This window comes from Erythranthe guttata, chromosome 3, assembly GCF_056151865.1.
Source record: "Erythranthe guttata isolate IM_541 chromosome 3, IM_541, whole genome shotgun sequence".
In the NCBI taxonomy this organism is placed as follows: Eukaryota; Viridiplantae; Streptophyta; class Magnoliopsida; order Lamiales; family Phrymaceae; genus Erythranthe; species Erythranthe guttata.
The window spans coordinates 5,124,929-5,146,785 of record NC_142535.1 but is presented as its reverse complement, the minus strand read 5'-3'; the positions used below and the strand labels follow the sequence as shown (position 1 = coordinate 5,146,785).

Genomic DNA, 21,857 nt, shown 5'->3' with positions numbered 1-21,857 from the left:
CGACTGCCACGGTATAAATTAAGTGCCAACTCACTCAACTAATTATTGAATTACCGATTATAGCAGGTCATAGGACTAATATTTTCAAATTTTGTAATTTACAAGACTAAAATTCTAATTTTGAAATGAGGTGAACTAAATCTCCCAACTAACAAACTTACGGGACTAAGAAACTCATTTTGCTCACTTTATTATTCAAATTCTTCTTCTAAAATACCAGTTTCCCTCGAAATATATTTCCGCAAAGTAAAATGAAAATAACTCTAAAAACAAATCCAAACATTATCTAAGTTTTTCATATCACAGATGAAAATGATAAGTAAAAAATCGATCTTTGGAGATACTAAAAGATGTTCGTCGCATATGCAATTCTATTACAGACGGCTAGTCACCGATGTAAAATTCCTTGCTACACGATTGATAAGCCAGTTACAAAACATCAATACTAAAACCTTCCAAGAATCGTACAAAACAACTAAGTTTAGCATCAAGAATACAAAATAGTATAAATACTCAAAAAGTATCTTTACCTTCCAATCGGCCAAACGATTTACTCTAGGCTTCGGTAATCTAAAGTTAAAATAATAAAATTAATTTCATAATCAAGATTCATTTAACCTCATTTTTTTGCCACGGGTTGCACACTTTGGCATCGATACATGGCCAACTTGATGTTGATAAGGGCCGACAAATTTGTCGAAAAACTGCTTGTCTGATATGCTGTACATTGTACTAAAGCTCGGCCACTTTGAAATCAAATTCTTACTTTCCAAAATCCTTAAAACTTGCAGCCTCGGTTTATACCTCTTTTCAACGCTGCATATAAACGATATCGGGTGGCTGATAATACACGCCATGTCGTACTTCCCGCTAGAAACGACAACCTCTTTAACCTTATTCATCTTCTCCACAGCAACAGCAAAAGCCGGAACCGACTTCCTAAAAGCCCTCAAAATGTCGTCTTCCGAAAACCCGAGATCCCGAAAAGCCTGCAACTTCATTTCCCACGTCTCGTCGTTCATCGAAGCAACTGTCCGAACCGCGTGAATGAACATTTTCGAACCCCTTTTGACGCCCATTTCCTCTGCCTTGCTCGCACATTTTCTTATATTTTCGGGATTCTGTAATAGAAACCTCGGGAACGAGTTCACCGTCCGAATAATCTGTTCCATGGTTACACAACAGCTCTTCAAGAAATCGACATTCGGCAGTAACGTCTTCTCCAAATCTTTCACCAAAAACCACCCCGATTTCTTTAGAAGCTTCGCCATATTTATTATAGATACAGCACCTTATATATATATATATATATATATATATATATATATATATATATATATATATATATATATATATATATATATATGTATATATATATATGAATGTATTCTGTTTAAAGTTGAAGAAGAGAATTCCACTTGCCTGAGAAATGCAAAGCACGGCTGCTTAAGCTGTTCTAGGGCTCCTGGCAGGGAAAGTGGCCGCAGTTGATCTCAATTCATTCATTTTTGACAGTTGATTTGTTAGAAACTCAATTTTCGCCCATAAGATTGAGTAAATTACATAGAGCCCCCCAGTTAAGTTAGATATAATTGCATATAAACCCTTCTATTTAAAAAAATAATACAAAGATCTAGCTTAAATTATAGGGTAAATGGCAAATAGACCCATGACGAATGCACTTAATTAAAAAAAGGACATCCTATTTTTTTGTCTTAGAAAAATATCCACATCATTCAAACTTATTTGCTAATTAGGAAAACGCTTTCGCATATACCAAAATTACTCCCAACTCCTTGAAACCAAGGTTGTAAAAAGCGATAATCGGGTCGGAGGCGGTCAGGAACCGACTCACGATTAATCGGTGCGGCGGTGATAAATTGGAAATAAATTGATTTTTAATATTTAATACAATATATTTGTAGGTATTATATTTTATAAATACTCAAAACATAGATAAAAATATATTTAAACATAGTTATATCTCCATCATGTATATATATATCCTAATAACATAATAAAAGTTTAATAATAATAAGATCATAATACATAAATATCCTTAGAAAGTATAAATAAAAAGGCATTTTTTTTGAATTAACATACATTTCTGGCATACTTCATTAGTTCTTTAAAAATAATAGTTAACGTAAACAAAATAAAGCATAAACTCATTTTTTTTTTAAATCCCAACTTTTATTTTGAAAAAAAAAAAACAACCGGTTTTTGCCACCGAAGTTTGACACGCTTTAAAGGTTTGACCGCCTCAGATCGCCTCGACCGCCTCAGACCACATAAAACCGCCTCACAGGAAAAAAACCGATTGTTCAAACCTTTCCACTAAAATCGTAAATGTTTTGGACCGCCTCCGCCTCGAAGACCGATTAATCGGCCTCCTCGGCCGATTTTTAGAATACTGCTTGAAACCCTAATTCAACTTCAATTTCATGATTTAAACCCCAATTTTGCCTCATTTCACCAATTAACCAATTTTGACCACCACCGCCGACCACTGGTATTGACATTTTTTTTTTTTTTCTTCTGAATTTCTTTTCCGGCAGGTCAGCAACCGTTGACCGCCGGTCTCCTTCGTTGACTTTTTTTTATAACTATCTTTCATTAATATTATTGTCTTGGACTACGATATTATTGTCTGAGACAGTAATATTGCAGTCAAATACAATAATATTATTGTCAAAGACAAATATTGCAGTCAAATATAGTAATATTATTGTCAAAGACAGTATTACTGTCCTTACTGTAATATAACTGTCTCAGACAGTACTACTGTTGTTAACACAGTAATATTAATGTATTAGTTAATTTTATCGTCTTGACCTGCAATATTATGTCCCGACCGTAATATTATTGTCTCCGATAGTAGTAATATTACTGTTTAATATTACTGTCTCAGACAGTAATTTTGTTATTAGCACAGTAATTTAGGTAGAAGAAAAAAAGATTAAAAAAAAAATCAATGGCGGCTGACCGGCAGGGAAAAATATTTTAGTAAAAAAATAAACTAAAATTCAACGTCGGAATCTGGTTGGAAAAAAAATCAAAGAAAATAAAAAAATTGTGAAAATGGGGGTTAATGTGATTTTTTTGTTCAAATTCGGGGTCAAGGTGCAATATTGATGAAGTTAGAGTGTAATAGATGAAATTGATGAAAATTATATAATGAAGGGCATTTTAGACAAAGACATGGGGATAGGTTTATTTGTGAAACTTTTTCTTGTCTGGAGTTATATGCATTTAAGTCTAGCCCAATGGGCCTATTTGTCATTTGTCCTAAATGTTATACTAATACTTGACACATAAAGGCATAAGAGAATTATTAATGCTGGAAGACGATTTTGTTCTTTCGTATGTAAAACTTATTACCTACGCTTTTCATCCCGTAATGATTATTTTTGGGTTGCAAATACTAGACTCTCCGGTAAAAGTCATTTAGACCCTTGACTCTAGTTCGAGTTGCTCACTCGCGAGCAAATTATGCATTTTTATCTGCATTTGTTTTTTGGTAAACTCACATAAATGACCCTTTTTAAACTGGACATTAGTAAGGCATATGATCGTATCGAGTAGGTTTTTTTGGGAAGAATCTTGGGTCGTCTCGGTTTTCCCTCTAACTTGATTAAATTGATTATGTTATGTGTTTAATTTGTTTCTTATGCATTTTTGTTCAATGGCTACTAGTTTGGTTCGATTCGACCATCTAGGGGGCTTCACTAGGGCAATCACCTTTCGCCTTATCTTTTTATTTGTTGCACTCAGGCCCTTATCTCGATGACCTAGAAGGCGGCTGATAGTGGAGATATTCAAGGCATCAAAATTGCTCCTGACGGCTCCCCGATCTCGAACCTTTGCGAAGCAGATGATACACTTATTTTTTCCCATGCTACTGTGTTGAGTGCGTTCACCCTTAGGCGTATTCTTGATGAGTATGTGCTTGCCTCGGGTCAACTCATAAACTTGGATAAATCTACCATGGTTTTCTATCCATCTACTACGAGTAGGAGAAGGAGGGTGATCACAAATATTGATCTTCGATTTAAAGTGGTGGATAAACATGACAAGCACATGGGTATGCCGTCATCGATGGGATCATCTCGTAAGGCGGTTTTTGGTTACCTCAGGGATAGTGTTTGGAATAAAATCAAAGGCTGGAGTGAAAAGAAGATATCGAATGCGGGGAAAGAGGTTCTTATCAAGTCAGTCCTACAAGCTATTCCATCCTATATTATGGGATGCTTTAGAGTGGATTAATGGTCGAGAAACTGCCATTTGGGGTGACCCATGGTTAGTGGAAGATGGGGCATTTCGAATTGTTACAGGACGACCAATCAACTCCTCATTTCCAAACGTGGTGGTTGATCTCATCGACCCAAATATCCGATCATGGAACACAAATATTTTATCAGAATTCTTTTGGCCAGTGGATAATCATCGAATACTAGCGGTTCCTATTGGAAGTGATCTTTCAAAACATACTGTAATCTGGGACTATACATCGAGTGGAAACTTCTCTGAGAAATCATGCTATCAAGTTATTCTTGCAGGTCGAGTGCACATGAAGGATTCGTCGAGTCACCGAGATGGGGCAGTTAGTGGAACGGTAAAAAAAAGTTGGAAATTTATTTGGTCTATTCCCGCTCCCCCAAAGTTTGTATCTTTACCTGGCCGGCCTGCTCGGATATTATCCCTACCTCGGCGGAACTTTATCGAACAAATTTATCATTATTTATATATTATTTATCTTGTAATCCATTTTAAATAACCACAAAAACCGATTTTTATGGTAAAATTGAACAATTGAACAATTGCTTGGAGTTTCTTCAATAGTGAGTACAAACTAATAATTTTGTGGAGAGTTTTGAAGCAGCGAAATGTTTATATATACACATAGAATTTTTTATTTTTTATTTTTGCCAGGGGAAATTTGTTGAAGACGTCGAGAAAACTTAATTCTATTGAGATTTTTACGCAAAGAAAACTCAATTATGTTGAGGTGTTTTTTTTTTTTTTGACGTGCTCCTATATTTTAGGAGAATATTTGATAGTTATTTATCTAGGATGTATTTTTACTTCCGGATGGATGAGTTATCAAAATAGAACCCTATTTTAATAAGAGCAAATCACAAATATGCACATGACAAGAGCACTTAATTAAAATGGGACATCTAACCTTTTGTCTTCCAAATAAATCGAGTTCATTCAAACTTATTTGCAAATAAGGAAATTTTTTTTATATATATCGAAATTACCCCCAACTCCTTAAAACCCTAATTCAACTCCAATTTCATGATTTACACCCCAATTTAGGCCCCCAATTTCACACATAACCAAATTTGACCCTTATTCTAATTTGACCCCAATTTTGACCGCCACCACCGGAGACACCGGTCAGCCGACGGAGACCGCTGGTCTTCCTCCGACGTTGACTTTTTATTTGTATTTGAATTTTTTTTTTCTGAAAACCTTTTTTTTTGGTCTACACTAACTATAAAAGGCATATGAGAGGGTTTTCTCAAATACTCCATAAAATATAATTGGAGTTGTAAAGTACAATAAAATTCAAGGAAAAATGAGGGATACCCGCTCATTTGGTAAAATAATATAGTTTGAGCTCAATTCATAATTGACCATTTGTAAACAAACTAATTTAATATTTTTTGAATTGTGTGACCCCTAAGTTTATGTTAATTGTTAATTGTGCAAACTCATTTAAAATAATGATAGGTGGTTAGTGCTAATAATTTTTGTAATGAGGGGTTATGCCTCATTAACCCTAAATTGAATGGAGTTTTATTGGACAATAAATATTATTATTATTATTATTATTATTATTATTATTATTATTATTATTATTATTATTATTATTATTATTATTATTATTATTATTATTATTCAGAAAAAAAAATAAAATACTAATATGCGTAACCAAAAAGGATACGTACTCTTTTCTGAACCAAAATAGGGAAAGTAAAATTTAACCAACAAAAAAAAAAGAAAAGAAAAAAAAGGGAACGAAAAAGAAATCGAAAAGGAACACGTGTGGAGGTGGCCTCATATTTGGAAAATAATTAAATTAAAAAAAAAACGAATAAAATACTAATATGACAAGGAGTTCTGACCCTCTGATCCGATTAATCACAGCCGTCCAACACCGACTCTTCTATAAATACCCATCCCCTCCTACAACCGCAACTAATTCCTTCGTCTCTCGTCTGTCATTGGTTTGATCGGCTTTACTTCTCTGCGGATTAGAGTTTTGTTTGATTATTTATTTGTCGTCTCCGTTTTTCTAGATTATATGTATCATCGTCGCTATGAAACTTGCGCAATTCAATTTAATTCAATCGGCTGCGATTATCCGTCGTTTGTTTTTTCTTCTCTTTCGCGATACCGTCTGATTTTGGTCCTGATTTGATTTTATTTGGGGTTATTTTGCCGGTCTGATAATAGGATCGTCATGGATTCGCCGGCGTATCTTTGTGAGGCCGTTCGATTGTGATTCCGGTTTGGTTTTCTGTTGGTGATTTTGATCCGGCGTGGTTCTAGGGTTTGGTAATCGGCTGGTTTGAATGCAGGTATGTGATAATTGCTTTTATATTACAATTTGTTACCCTGCTCTTCTGAAAAAGTTTATTCCTTTTGATCTGTATATATGTTTTCGATGTTCAACCTATTTGTCTGCTGATTAAGATTTGATTCTCCTTATGATATATATGCGCAATCTCTCTTTCTCTCTCTAACTGTAGATCACAATTTTTTAATGTATCTTTTAAATCCCTCTACTTCTTTACTACTTTATTTTGGTACGTTCTGTTTGTGGTTTTAGGAAAGGTTTCATCTTTATTTTATGGAGCTAAGCTAACTCTGCAACTAGCACGATTGATCTGATCTCGGTTGCTTAAGCTAGAGATCTCGGTTGGATCTGATGATGGCAAGATAATTTATTTTGTGATTTAATAATTAGCTTTTGTTTCTGATTGTGTAATATGTTGATCAGTGGGTTCTAGTTGTGTCTACTGTTAGATATGATTTTTTCTGTTCCAGATTATATATTCTTAATGTAAACATCATCCTTTTCATTCGATTTTCAGATTTTTACTTTATATGACCACAAGATTTCCTGTTCTTATTTGGGTGATTTTGTACGGCCACTGTTTTGTCTGTTTTCCGATTGTTCGAGTTTGGATTATGTTCTCTCTGGTCTCTGATGGTCCTTTGGTTTGGTTTTCTTATATGAGATGGCATAGACAGCGCTTCAAGTTGAGTATTTTCTCCTTATCTTGGTTTTGCTTTTATGATAGTTTTGGTTAAAATATGTTTGCTCGCAATATGATATTGTTCAATCTCGCTTTCTCCCCCATCCTCCTTATTTTATAACTTTAGATCACATTTTTTTTTTACTGTACGTCTATCTTTTAAAGTTGTGCTAATTCCATATACATTTTTTAAAATAGGCTCTGCAACTGCTTATGTACCCTTGGACCCTTTGGATAGGATTACCTATTGACTAAGCGGGAGATAGTTTATTTAGCCGTCCTACCAGTCGCATAAGGGAAGTGTCGTAGTTCCATTTTTACTCTCTACATGCTTACAGTCTAATTATCAGGAGCCTCTCCTATGTTATATGTTTCTTTTCTCTGCCTTATGTCTAGGTCTTCTTTGAATGATAATTTATTTGGCAAGGTATTTAGGTCTTCTTTCAATGATAGCATCTTTTCCTCTAGACTTAGAGTGACCTCCCGTGATATAGCGCGAGTAAGGGCCACAAAATGCCCATACTTGGTGTGCCTATCCACCACTATCCAAATAACATCCTTTATTATAGGCTTAAGAGTGACCTCCGGTGATATGGTGCGAGTAAGGGCCCGTACTTGGTGAGCCTATCCACCACTATCCAAATAGCATCCTTTCTTCTAGACTTAGTAGTGACCTTCGGTGATATGGCGCGAGTAAGGGCCCTTACTTGGTGAGCCTATCCACCGGTATCCAAATAGCATCCTTTCTTCTAGACTTAAGAGTGACCTCCGGTGATATGGCGCGAGTAAGGGCCCGTGCTTGGTGAGCCTATCCACCGGTATCCAAATAGCATCCTTTTCTTCTAGACTTAAGAGTGACCTCCGGTGATATGGAGCGAGTAAGGGCCCGTGCTTGGTGAGCCTATCCACCGCTATCCAGATAGCATCCTTTCTTCTAGACTTAAGAGTGACCTCCGGTGATATGGCGCGAGTAAGGGCCGGTGCTTGGTGAGCCTATCCACCGCTATCCAAATAGCATCCTTTCTTCTAGACTTTAGAGTGACCTCCGGTGATATGGCGCGAGTAAGGGCCCGTACTTGGTGAGCCTATCCACCTCTATCCAAATAGCATCCTTTCTTCTAGACTTAAGAGTGACCTCCGGTGATATGGCGCGAGTAAGGGCCCGTACTTGGTGAGCCTATCCACCGCTATCCAAATAGTATCTTTTTTTTAGACTTAAGAGTGACCTCCGGTGACATGGCGCGAGTATGGGCCCGTACTTGGTGAGCCTATCCACCACTATCCAAATAGCATCCTTTCTTCTAGACTTAAGAGTGACCTTCGGTGTGATATGGCGCGAGTAAGGGCCCTTACTTGGTGAGCCTATTCACCACTATCCAAATAGCATCTTTTCCTCTAGACTTAGAGTGTGACCTCCGGTGATATGGCGCGAGTAAGGGCCCGTGCTTGGTGAGCCTATCCACCGCTATCCAAATAGTAACTTTTTTTTTTAGACTTACAGAGTGACCTCCGGTGATATGGCGCGAGTATGGGCCCGTACTTGGTGAGCCTATCCACCGCTATCCAAATAGTATCTTTTTTTTTAGACTTAAGAGTGACCTCCGGTGATATGGCTCGAGTATGGGCCCGTACTTGGTTAGCCTATCCACCACTATCCAAATTGCATCCTTTCTTCTAGACTTAAGAGTGACCTTCGGTGTGATATGGAACGAGTAAGGGCCCTTACTTGGTGAGCCTATTCACCACTATCCAAATAGCATCTTTTCCTCTAGACTTAGAGTGTGACCTCCGGTGATATGGCGCGAGTAAGGGCCCGTGCTTGGTGAGCCTATCCACCGCTATCCAGATAGCATCCTTTCTTCTAGACTTAAGAGTGACCTCCGGTGATATGGCGCGAGTAAGGGCCGGTGCTTGGTGAGCCTATCCACCGCTATCCAAATAGCATCCTTTCTTCTAGACTTTAGAGTGACCTCCGGTGATATGGCGCGAGTAAGGGCCCGTACTTGGTGAGCCTATCCACCTCTATCCAAATAGCATCCTTTTTTCTAGACTTAAGACTGACCTCCGGTGATATGGCGCGAGTATGGGCCCGTACTTGGTGAGCCTATCCACCGCTATCCAAATAGTATCTTTTTTTTAGACTTAAGAGTGACCTCCGGTGACATGGCGCGAGTATGGGCCCGTACTTGGTGAGCCTATCCACCACTATCCAAATAGCATCCTTTCTTCTAGACTTATGAGTGACCTTCGGTGTGATATGGCGCGAGTAAGGGCCCTTACTTGGTGAGCCTATTCACCACTATCCAAATAGCATCCTTTCTTCTAGACTTAGAGTGTGACCTCCGGTGATATGGCGCGAGTAAGGGCCCGTGCTTGGTGAGCCTATCCACCGCTATCCAAATAGTAACTTTTTTTTTTGACTTAAAGAGTGACCTCCGGTGATATGGCGCGAGTATGGGCCCCTACATGGTGAGCCTATCCACCGCTATCCAAATAGTATCTTTTTTTTAGACTTAAGAGTGACCTCCGGTGATATGGCGCGAGTATGGGCCCGTACTTGGTGAGCCTATCCACCACTATCCAAATAGCATCCTTTCTTCTAGACTTAAGAGTGACCTTCGGTGTGATATGGAACGAGTAAGGGCCCTTACTTGGTGAGCCTATTCACCACTATCCAAATAGCATCTTTTCCTCTTGACTTAGAGTGTGACCTCCGGTGATATGGCGCGAGTAAGGGCCCGTGCTTGGTGAGCCTATCCACCGCTATCCAAATAGTAACTTTTTTTTAGACTTAAGAGTGACCTCCGGTGATATGGCGCGAGTAAGGGCCCGTACTTGGTGAGCCTATCCACCGCTATCCAAATAGTATCTTTTTTTGAGACTTAAGAGTGACATCCGGTGGTGTGGCGCGAGTAAGGGCCCTTACTTGGTGAGCCTATCCACCACTATCCAAATAGCATTCTTTCCTTAGACTTAAGTGTGACCACCGGTGATATGGCGCGAGTAAGGGCCCTTACTTGGTGAGCCTATCCACCACTATCCAAATAGCATCCTTTCTTCTAGACTTAGTAGTGACCTTCGGTGATATGGCGCGAGTAAGGGCCTTTACTTGGTGAGCCTATCCACCGGTATCCAAATAGCATCCTTTCTTCTAGACTTAAGAGTGACCTCCGGTATATGGCGTGAGTAAGGGCCCGTGCTTGGTGAGCCTATCCACCGCTATCCAAATAGCATCCTTTTTCCTAGACTTAAGAGTGACCTCTGGTGATATGGCGCGAGTAAGGGCCCGTGCTTGGTGAGCCTATCCACCTCTATCCAAATAGCATCCTTTCTTCTAGACTTAAGAGTGACCTCTGGTGATATGGCGCGAGTAAGGGCCCGTACTTGGTGAGCCTATCCACCGCTATCCCAATAGTATCTTTTTTTTAGACTTAAGAGTGACCTCCGGTGATATGGCGCGAGTATGGGCCCGTACTTGGTGAGGCTATCCACCAGTATCCAAATAGCATCCTTAATGTCTAGACTTAAGAGTGACCTTCGGTGTGATATGGCGCGAGTAAGGGCCCTTACTTGGTGAGCCTATTCACCACTATCCAAATAGCATCTTTTTCTCTAGACTTAGAGTGTGCCCTCCGGTGATATGGCGCGAGTAAGGGCCCGTGCTTGGTGAGCCTATCCACCGCTATCCAAATAGTAACTTTTTTTTAGACTTAAGAGTGACCTCCGGTGATATGGCGCGAGTAAGGGCCTGTACTTGGTGAGCCTATCCATCGCTATCCAAATAGTATCTTTTTTTGAGACTTAAGAGTGACCTCCGGTGATGTGGCGCGAGTAAGGGCCCTTACTTGGTGACCCTATCCACCACTATCCAAATAGCATTCTTTCTATAGACTTAAGAGTGACCTCCGGTGATATGGCGCGAGTAAGGGCCCTTACTTGGTGAGCCTATCCACCACTATCCAAATAGCATCCTTTCTTCTAGACTTAAGAGTGACCTTGGGTGATATGGCGCGAGTAAGGGCCCTTACTTGGTGAGCCTATTCACCACTATCTAAATAGCATCTTTTCCTTTAGACTTAGAATGACCTCCGGTGATATGGCGCGAGTAAGGGCTCGTACTTGGTGAGCCTATCCACCGCTATCCAAATAGCAGCCCCACAATGAAATCCATGGTGATGTAAGACCAGCCTTCAAATCTTCGTTCAGCCGTCCTAAAAAAGCCCTATTGTAAAATTCTTCAGTTAAGTTTTTGTATGAGTGACTTATGAAGAAGGCGTTTAGCTCTTCAAACTTCACCCTATAGTCCTTCATTGAGCTCTCTTGCCTCAGTTTGTGGAACTGCAAGAAAACTGCTCCACCATATTAGAAAACACATTCCACCCTATAGGATGTTACATTTCCTAACCCATCCTCGAGTGTTTGTGACATGGTTTTTGCAGAGTATTATTTCTTGGCTTAGATTTTGGGAGCAGTCCTGAAAGTGTTCGGATGTTATTTCTATCAGGTTTTCTGTTATTTTGCTTTGTGATTTTAGTTGGTCAGATAATGCACCACTGGTGTGGAACGTGCTGCTTCTGCAGATCAAGTGAGTAGTTATTCTGAAGATCTCTTTTTGGTTTTGATCCATGCTTTATAAATCTTGAAGTGGTCTTGTATGCATTGAGCAAGTTAACGTTCGTCTATGAAGATTTTGTTTTTTTTTCCCGGCAATTTTTCTGCACATTCTTGAAGTTGGGACTATGCATCCCAGAATAGTAAACCTGGTTCAGTTACCCGTGTTGGATTTCGTACGTGTAGGATTCGTTGATGTTATGATACATTTGTGGCTGCCGTTGGGGCCTCGGTTTCTGCTCGTATGTTGTGATTCTTATGAGGAGACTTTAGATTTACTGCTTTGCTGTTTTGAGGATGTTTAAAATCTATTGAATATGCTTTGGATTACCATTCTACACAGTTCTTGGTCACTTCTTCATCGTGATTTCTACTATTTGAGAATTTTCAAATGCGTGAAATTGTCTTTTTGCAGATTGTGAGTTAATGTTCGTAATATGCTAAAGTAATGCATTTTTCAAGTCTCAATGAATTTATTTGATTAAGATTTAGTTCTGCGTAAATGTGCAATTATTAGTTGCCTTATGTGATAAAATTTATTTCCTCTTGGACTTGTCCTCGATACGACTTTGGTAATTTTTTTCACATGAGGTTTTTCCTTCATCAGTAATGTTCGCCACAATAATTAAAATACAAAAAAGGGAAATGAATGATTGAAACGAGTACGAAAGTTTTTTGTAGTAACTAAGCTTTTATCCCATCTACTATTTTCTGTGATTTTTAGCTGCTTAGGGATTAGTGGGATACCGTATTAATTAATTTACTTATAAAATTAACCTACTTATATGCCAGTATGAAGACTCTTAAAAAACATTTTGTCGAATGTAATAATAGCCCGGAGGCACAAGTAGATTAGTAGGTATATGAATCAAAATATTTCTCAGCCTTAATTAATATTTGTTGTCTGGAGGCACAAGTAGATTAGTACAATGTCCTTGCTTCTATCTGTATGTGTACTATGTGTGTGTTTTACTGTTGCTAGTTGTATATAGATTTATTTTTGTAACTCCGCCTGTGCTGCAATATTTGCTCAGCACAGCCGGTCCCAAGCCCGGGTAAAGGAGGAGGGCCGAGAATATCTAACTATCAAACATTAATAATATGTTGTTCGAGCATGACAAATCAGTTTTACCATTTTTCCCTTAACCAAACCCTTTTTTTGGCCTTTGGAAGCAAATTTTGATATCATTCGTACTTGCCAAAACAAGTTAATAGAAAACATAAGCCCCCGAAATTTTGATATCATTCGTACTTGCACTGATAAGTTAACTTTTTATGCGAAAAAAAAAGCATGGAGATTATATAGTTAACTTTTCATTTTTCTACATTTAGACGTAGTAATGTATTATCAAATTACGTGTGGCTTCTTGAACTTTCTCTGCATGTCCTCTGGTTTTTTTTGTGGCTTGTTTGGTTGTATTTATTCTTCAGTAAAACAAGCTGTATGTTCGAGTTTGTCTTCTTAGTACCTCCTAGAGCTCTGGGTTGCGGAGTTGATTGTGCTATGATTGTTTCTCAATTTTCTTAGCAGGATTTAAGGTAATCATAATGGCATATTTATAGCTCTACGCTCCTTTTATAATTGAATAATCTATAATCTTTAATTTATTAACTTTTCTACCTTGAATAGGATAATTTAAATTATAATTTATAATTTATAATTTATGGATGATTATCAGCTTGATTTTATCTGTATATAATATTTTGGCTAGAATTCACGAGTAACTCTCTGCTTAGGCTGCATGTTCTGTGTTGAGTCTTTTACTTCTTTTTGCTACATATAATTCATAAATTATAAATTATAATGTACTGATTTTTGACTTTGAATTTTTATTTAACATTTTCATAAACTTGCTGTATATAGAATTTATTTTTGATAGTGGCATTTAAAATATGTTTCTTGCATTCTTGTTAATTAACATGCCATCCTAGGTCCACTAGTTTCAATCCCTTAGTTTTGACGGGACTTACTTTTCTAAGTAATCGAGTAAAATTGCAATTTGGTTTGACTACTAAAAGGAAGTTGACATTGATATTCTATTGGGCTTTAATTTTAAACTAGAGGCTGATAATTTTATTCATAACTAACCTTTTGCTATTATGTGTCAAGAATTTCGACTCTTCTTTTGCTTGTCGGTTACTGACTTCTTATCTTTCGGTGGTTCGCTTCTCTGGAGCTGTGATTTTTTATTTACTTTATTTTTCTTTGGTAGTCTTCAGTTAACCCTATCATGAATTTCTTGATTCCGGGAGACGGTTTTATCATATTAACTTGCCATGTGAACTTCACCGCAAAATATGAGATCACGATGTCTTCATGAATGGTGTTCTTTGTTTTCTTCACAAGGTTTCTGCAGAGTATTATTTCTTTCCTTCGATTTTGAAAGCAGTCGTAAAAGTGTTTCGGGTGTTATTCCTATCAGTATTTCTATTATTTTGCAACTGGAATTGTGTGTGCTTTTTAGTTGGTCTGATAATGCACTACTGGTGTGGAACGTGCTTCTTCTGCAGATCAAGTGAGTAGTATTCTTTATTGTGGCCTTGAACATCTATTTGGTTTTCTTGATGCATTGAGCAAGTTAAGGTTCATGTATATTATGCATCTATGAGGATTTGGTATTTTTTCCTGGCGATTTTTCTACACAATCGAAGTTGGCACTATGCATATATCTCAGAATAAGAAAAACCTGGTTCAGTTGCCCATGTTGGATTTCGCGCGTGTAGGGGGGTTTGTTGAAATTATGATCCATTAGACTTAATATTGTTGTCAAGTAGCTGCCGTGTTTGAAGTTTACTGTTAGGGCCTTGGTTTCTGCTCGTATGTTGTGATTCTTTTTTTTTTTTTTTTTTTTGAGTAAGTATGTTGTGATGATATTAGATTTGTTGCTCTGCTGTTTTGAGGATGTTTAAAGTCTATTGAATATGCTTTGGATTACCATTCTGCAGAGTTCTTGGTCAATTCTTCATCGTGATTTGTACTTCCTAGTGCGTGATATTGTCTTTTGCAGATTGTGAGGTAATGTTTTTATCTGACACTGGTAATATGCTAAAGTGACGCATTTTTCAAGACTCGGTGAATTTATTTGATTAAGGTTTGTGTCTGCGTAATTGTTTTAAGTATTAGGTACCTTATTTGATAAAATTTGTTTCCTCTTGGATTTGTCTCTGATACGACTTTGGTAATTTTTTTCACATAAGGTGTGTTTCCTTTATCAGTAATGTGTTCCACAATAATTAAAAGAAAAAAAGGGAAATGAATGATTTAGAGGAGTAAGAATGTTTTTACTAGTAAAGCTTTTATCCCATCTACTAACCTTTTTGATTTTTAGCTGCTTAGTGATTAACTAATTTACTTATAATTTGACCTACTTGTTTGCCAGTATGAAAATTCATAAATTTGACCTACTTGTTTGCTTAGTGATTGGACTCGTCTAGGTTCAGGCAATCTCTTTTTCCTTCTTACTGTTGTTGATTGTAGTTGTTTGTTTGTCTGATCACTATGTTTTTTCTGGTTATGGGACTTGCTCGCCTTTTTTGCAGAACCCGTAGTAGTGGTAAAGTTGGCATGTAAGATTATGAATCAAGGCCCTGGCAGTAATGTGGTTTGTGTACCAAAGCTTTCGAATTTTGGAAAATTCCACAAGTCTGTTCTTCGGGTTTTGGGGTTTGCTCGCCTTTTTTTTTGCAGAACTTAGATGGGATCGGCCGTATTATATGTTAACTGCTCTCCATCGAGTCTTTGTCATCGGAATTTTGTGACCGTTCATCATCACTTCATGAACCAGCATACTTGGTGGAGGTGAAATTCGGTGTGTATTATATTTTCAGGCCTTTTAAGCTTACGTCTTCTTAATGGATTGCCAAGACTCGTTTAATTGAACATCCTCCAATTCTTTAGTGATTTCTGTTGTCGGCAGTTTGTTCGTTGGAGTTTTTTTTGGTTGTGTTTGTTAGACATGTGTTGCTTTAATTTGTTGTTCTTTATGGTTATTTTATGGCAATTTATATATTATATATCTGCATATGCATATTGAAAAACTAGTTCCCTGTTTCAGCTGCATGTTCAATTTGATACTCTCAATTATTTATGCCATTTGATAACTTCAACAATACGCATTAAAATAGACAAAAGTAAGCAAATCCAACTACGTTTGGCTTCTTGAATTTTCTCGAGTTTCTTTTTGTGGCTTTTTTGGTTGTATATTTATTGTTCAGTGAACAAGGTGTATGTTCGAGCTCGTCTTCCTAGTACCACCTAGAGCTCCAGGTTGGTTGCTGAGTTGATGGTGTTATGCTTGTTTCTCAATTTTCTTAGCGGGAATTAAGGTAATCATAATGACATATATAATTGAATTATGTTGAATCTCAATTTGGTTATTGACTTTTTTATCTTTCTGTGGTTTGCTTTTCTCGAGCTGTGGTTTTTTATTTACTTTATTTTTCTTTGGCAGTCTTCAGTTAATCTCTATCGTGAATTTCTCGATTCTGGGAGACAGTTTTATCATAGTAACTTGCCTCGTGAACTTCACTACACAATATGAGATCATGACTTGCAATAAGACCCCGCCTTGTATCTCGATTCTTTGGTTTCTTCACCGAGTTTTGGTTTCTTGCCTTAGATTTTGAAAGCAGTCGTAAAAGTATTAGCTGCTTAGTGATTAACTTATTTACTTGTAAAATTGAACTGCTTGTTTGCCAGTATGAAAACTCATAAAAACTATGGTATATGAATCAAACTATTTCTCAGCCTTAATTAATATTTGTTGTCTGGGATGGTATGTACAGTTTCCTTGATTATATCTATGTGTGATTATGTGGGTGTGTTTTAGTGTTGGTAGTTGTATATATAGGTTTATTCTTGTAACTCCACCCGTGCCTGCATTATTTGCTCAGCACAGCTCGTCCCAAGCCCGGGTAAAGGAGGAGGGCCGATAATTTTTTTCCCCTTTGGCCTCGTTTGCTTGCTATTATTAGATTAGATTAATTAAATAGTAGGAGTTAGTGAGATGTTTGGTTGAAAAAATTCAATATTACTCAAGCCCGCTACTAAATTTGAAGTCCGCAATTAAGTGCTACTATGTCATGAAATTAGTAACACCCTTCCCCTGCGATTAATTTAGTAAGGGTGACTAAAATGAAAAATTACAAATTTATCCTTCAAATAATGATTTAATTTTGTTAAATAGAAGACTTCTCGGGCAATTTACATAGTATAATAGAATTTAACAAATTTAATACAACATGTAATCTAAAGAACCAAACATATTATTGACTAATTAATTAGTTAACCAGTAAGAAATTAATCCAATTTGGACTCGGATTAGATTAGATTGGATTAATTTCTTACTGGTTAACTAATTAAATGCTACTAAATGCTTACTGGTTTTGGAATTCCAGTTCAAAAAAAAATTGGAATCTAAAACTTAAAAGTCCGCTATTAAATGCTACTATTTCATTAAATTAGTAGCACCCCGAGATTAATTTAATAGGGGTGACTGAAAAAGAAAAATACAATTTTATCCTTAAAATCATATTTTGTTATTGTAAAATAAATGGTTTTATAGACAATTCATATATAATAACCGATTTTAATAAATTTAATAGAAAATCTAATCTAAGAAACCGAACATGCTACTAACTTAATTAGTCAGTAGGGAGTTAATCCAACCTAATCCAATATAGGTAACCGGGCAAGCCCTAATTAAATTAATATTTAATAAATTAAAATTCAGTCATATCTAATTTACCCTCACATGTCATATAATTTTTAAGATCAGTGATTACGTGAAACTATATTTATCTTTTCCCTTTTCTCTCCACCAGCCGACATTCTCCACTTTTTGCCACAGCTCTGTGCCTTAGCCACCGGAATTCACCTCCTCCGCCGCCGTGCTCCACTGCCACCATCCTACATTCGCCAAAGTGGTTAGATATGCTAGGGTTTCGGATTACGCCATTAGAGAGACTACTCTAGGCTGCCATCTCCCCCTTCCATCTCTGCACCGCTACCATCATCTACTCCTTATCACCTCTGGCGGTCGAGCTCTCTTTTGTTCACCGCTGCTATCTCCTTCTAGGGATGGCAATGGGGCGTGTTTTGCAATCCCCATCCCTGTCCTGCTATGAAAATCCCCATCCCCATCACTGTCAAAATCCCCAAACTCTATAAAAAGAATTCCCATACTCGTCCCATAAAATCCCCACGTGTATTGTGGCGAGTAAAAATCCCCGTTTATTTTTTTTTTCCTTTTTTTTTTTAAATAAATAAATATGCAAATATGCAATGTACTTATAATTTAAAGGCTTATCTCAACAAACAAACCAATATTTAAATATAATACTACTATTTAATTATATAATCGAAACCTAAAAATTCCCATTTGTAGCTAACATTTAATATATTACTACTAATTAGTTATTTATATTTAATATAATAATTAATAAATATATATTATATATGTATTGTTTGAAGGCCAATTTTTATATTTCTCAGCTTAGTTGCCCGGAATGGTATGTACAATTTCCTTGCTTCTATCTATATGTGATTATGTGTGTGTGTTTTTTTGTTACTAATTGTATATAGGTTTTATGTTTGTAACTCCGTGCCTGCAATATTTGCTCAGCATAGCCAGTCCCAAGCCCGGGTAAAGGAGGGGGGCCGATAATTTTTTTTATTCTAAATTTTTTTGAATTGGAATTCCAAAACCGTTTTGTACTTGTGAAAAGATCCATTTTTCTTTTTAAAGAGGTCGATTTCGGTCTGTTGCATCGGACTTCCCATTGTCTTTCCTTGTTTTCTCCTTCTCTATTAATAATTGCTATTCATATATGCAATATATTAATAGAAAAGTAACCAGGGGTGTATTTTTTGTTTCATGATTAATGAACCAATATAATGTTGTACGAGTCCCTTGATAACTGATAAGTACACAATTTGTTCAACAATTTAAGATAAACTTGGAGATGTGCTATATTCACCAAATTAAATAGGGCATCTTACAAATAAGCCCATCAATGGGTACTTATTCATAAAGAGATCCAGACAAAAATCTCATTTACCAATAAGTCCACACATGGTCCAGATTTTTGTAAAAGACTAAACTAACCCCTCATACTTTAATATGCTCAAATTTCATCTTTAACTTAATTTAACTTCAATTTGACCCCAAAATTCACAAATTATTCAATTTTGACCCAAAACTTTTTTTTTTCAAAAACTTTTTTTTTTCCGCCGGATTCCGGCGTTGACTTTTCAAATTTTTTTTTTTTCGTCTTCCGGATTCCGGCGTTGACTTTTTTGAATTTTTTTTTTCTTTTCATTTTTTTCTGTAACTTTTTTTTTTTCCCGTTTAAACAGCAATATTGCTGTGATTGACAGTAATATTAACTATATTACTGTTAAACACAGTAAAATTAACTAAACTATAGTTTAACACAGTAATATTGCTATATTAATCTCTAGCACATTAATTTTAACACGACAAAACTCATTATTATTGTGTAATAAAGTAATATTACTATGTTGACCGTTCAACAAATGTAAACATAATAAAAAAAACCAAAATAATTAATATTACTGTGAGTGACAGTAATATTACTATAGCAACAGTAATATTACCGTCAACCACAGTAATATTACAATAATAGACAGTAATATTATTACGTTACTCCGTGAATAACTCAAACAAACAAAAAATCCAAACAAAATAATAATATTGATGCGGTTGACAGCAATATTACTATAACAACAGTAATATTACCGTCAACCACAGTAATATTATTGTGTTTACAGTAATATTACAATAATAGACAGTAATATTATTACGTTATTCCGTGAATAACTCAAACAAAACAAAACCCCCCAAAAAATAATAATATTGATGTTGTTGACAGTAATATTATTGTGTTTACAGTTATATTACTGTCAACGACAGTAATATAATTACGTTGACTTGTCAACAAATCAAACAAAATAAAAAAAAACAAAAAAAATAAAAAATAATAATATTACATTAATTTACTGTCAACGGCAGCACAATTACATAAATGTAATGTCAACGGCAGTACAATTACGTCAATTAACTATCATTGATAGTATAATTATGTTAATTTACTGTAAGTGACAGCACAATTACAGTCAACGTTTAGCGGCGGACGTGGAAAAACAAAACAAACCAAACAAAAAAAAAACTTAAAAAAAAACACTAAAAAAAGTCAACGCTGGAGACCGCCGGAAACCGGCGAAAAAATCAGGAAGAAAAGAAAAAAAAAAAAAAAAGTCAACGCCGGAATCCGGCAGCAAAATAAAATTTTGAAATTTTTTTTTTTGAAAAAAAAAACGTTTTGGGTCAAAATTGAGTAATTTGTGAAATTTGGGGTCAAATTGAGATTAAATTAAGTTAAGGATGAAATTGGAGCATATTAAATTATGCTCCAAAAAAAAGTCAAAATTGAATTTTTGTGGTCAAAATTAGATTTTTGTGGACAAAATTGATAAATTGGGGTTACAATTAAGAATTGAGTATAAATGGTTGAGAGTAATATTGAGATATACATGAATGTTTCCTTTAGTTATAATAAATGTTAAAGGGATGGGCTTATTGGTGAAAGAGATATGTCCCCAAAACCTAGAATAATAAACATGTTTGGTTGGGGACTTTTGCATAAAAACCCCAATTAAATATATTTCCAACTTTAGCCATGTTTTCCCTTTTACCTATATTACTAGTACTTTACCCATGCGATGCACGGGGATAATTTAAAAAAAAATAAAAAAATTAGATAAAATAATGTACGTACTAAAAACTTTCAATATAAATATTAAATATGAAAAATGTGATATTAAATATGATACACTAATGGATACAAATGTTACAACTATCTCGACCAACACACTCGAGTTGCTAATTTGAAACTTAATTATCAAAGTCGGGTTTGAAAGCACATTTATTGTGGAACTCATCTAATTAATGCCTAGCGAGTAAATCACTTAAAGATGTAAGAAATAAATATAATATATATCAAATTAACTTGATAAAAAAATCATAGGAGTATACAGTAAGATCAGCATTAAGTGAAAATTACATCTAAGACGGCAAAATAATTATAACATATAACTAAATACAAAAATCAAATGTCCATGCCACCTCTAATCTTAACTCTCAAAATTACGAAGTATAATTGTACATGTCACCTCTAATACTAACACTAACACTAACACTAAACACTAACACTAACACCAATATTAATGCTAATACTAATACTAATACTAATGCTAATATTAATATTAATACTAATACTAATAATAATCCTAATACTAATGCTAATATTAATACTAATACTAATACTAATACTAATACTATTACTATTACTAAGACTAATCCTAATAGTAATATTAATACTGATACTAATACTAATACTAATACTAATACTAATACTAATACTAATACTAATACTAATACTAATATTAATACTAATACTAATACTAATACTAATACTAATACTAATACTAATACTAATACTAATACTAATACTAATACTAATACTAATACTAATACTAATACTAATACTAATATTAATACTAATACTAATACTAATACTAATACTAATACTAATACTAATACTAATACTAATACTAATACCAATACCAATACTAATACAAACACAATTAAAATACTTATACTCGTACAAATACTAATAATGCTAATATTCATGCTAATGCTAAAAATAATACTTACACTCACACTCACACTCACACTCACACTCAATAACAATACTCATACTAATATTGATACGAATCACACTCACACTCAATAACAATGCTCATACTAATATTGATACGAAGACTAATACTGATACTCGTACTCATACTCATACTCATACTCATACTCATACTCATACTCATACTACTCAAACTCATACTGATAATCATACTCATACTGATATGTACACTAATATTGATACTCATACTGATAC

The 21,857-nt window shown here is 35.6% G+C and overlaps 1 protein-coding gene across 1 annotated transcript; it reads right to left on the bottom strand.

Moving 5' to 3' along the window:
• Positions 1-290: 290 nt before the first annotated feature.
• LOC148771609 (uncharacterized) lies at positions 291-1,271 on the bottom strand. The gene has a single exon (XM_088815136.1). The coding sequence runs from the start codon at positions 1,269-1,271 to the stop codon at positions 603-605; it is 669 nt and encodes a 222-aa protein (XP_088671262.1). The 3' UTR covers positions 291-602.
• Between the last annotated feature and the right edge of the window lie 20,586 nt (positions 1,272-21,857).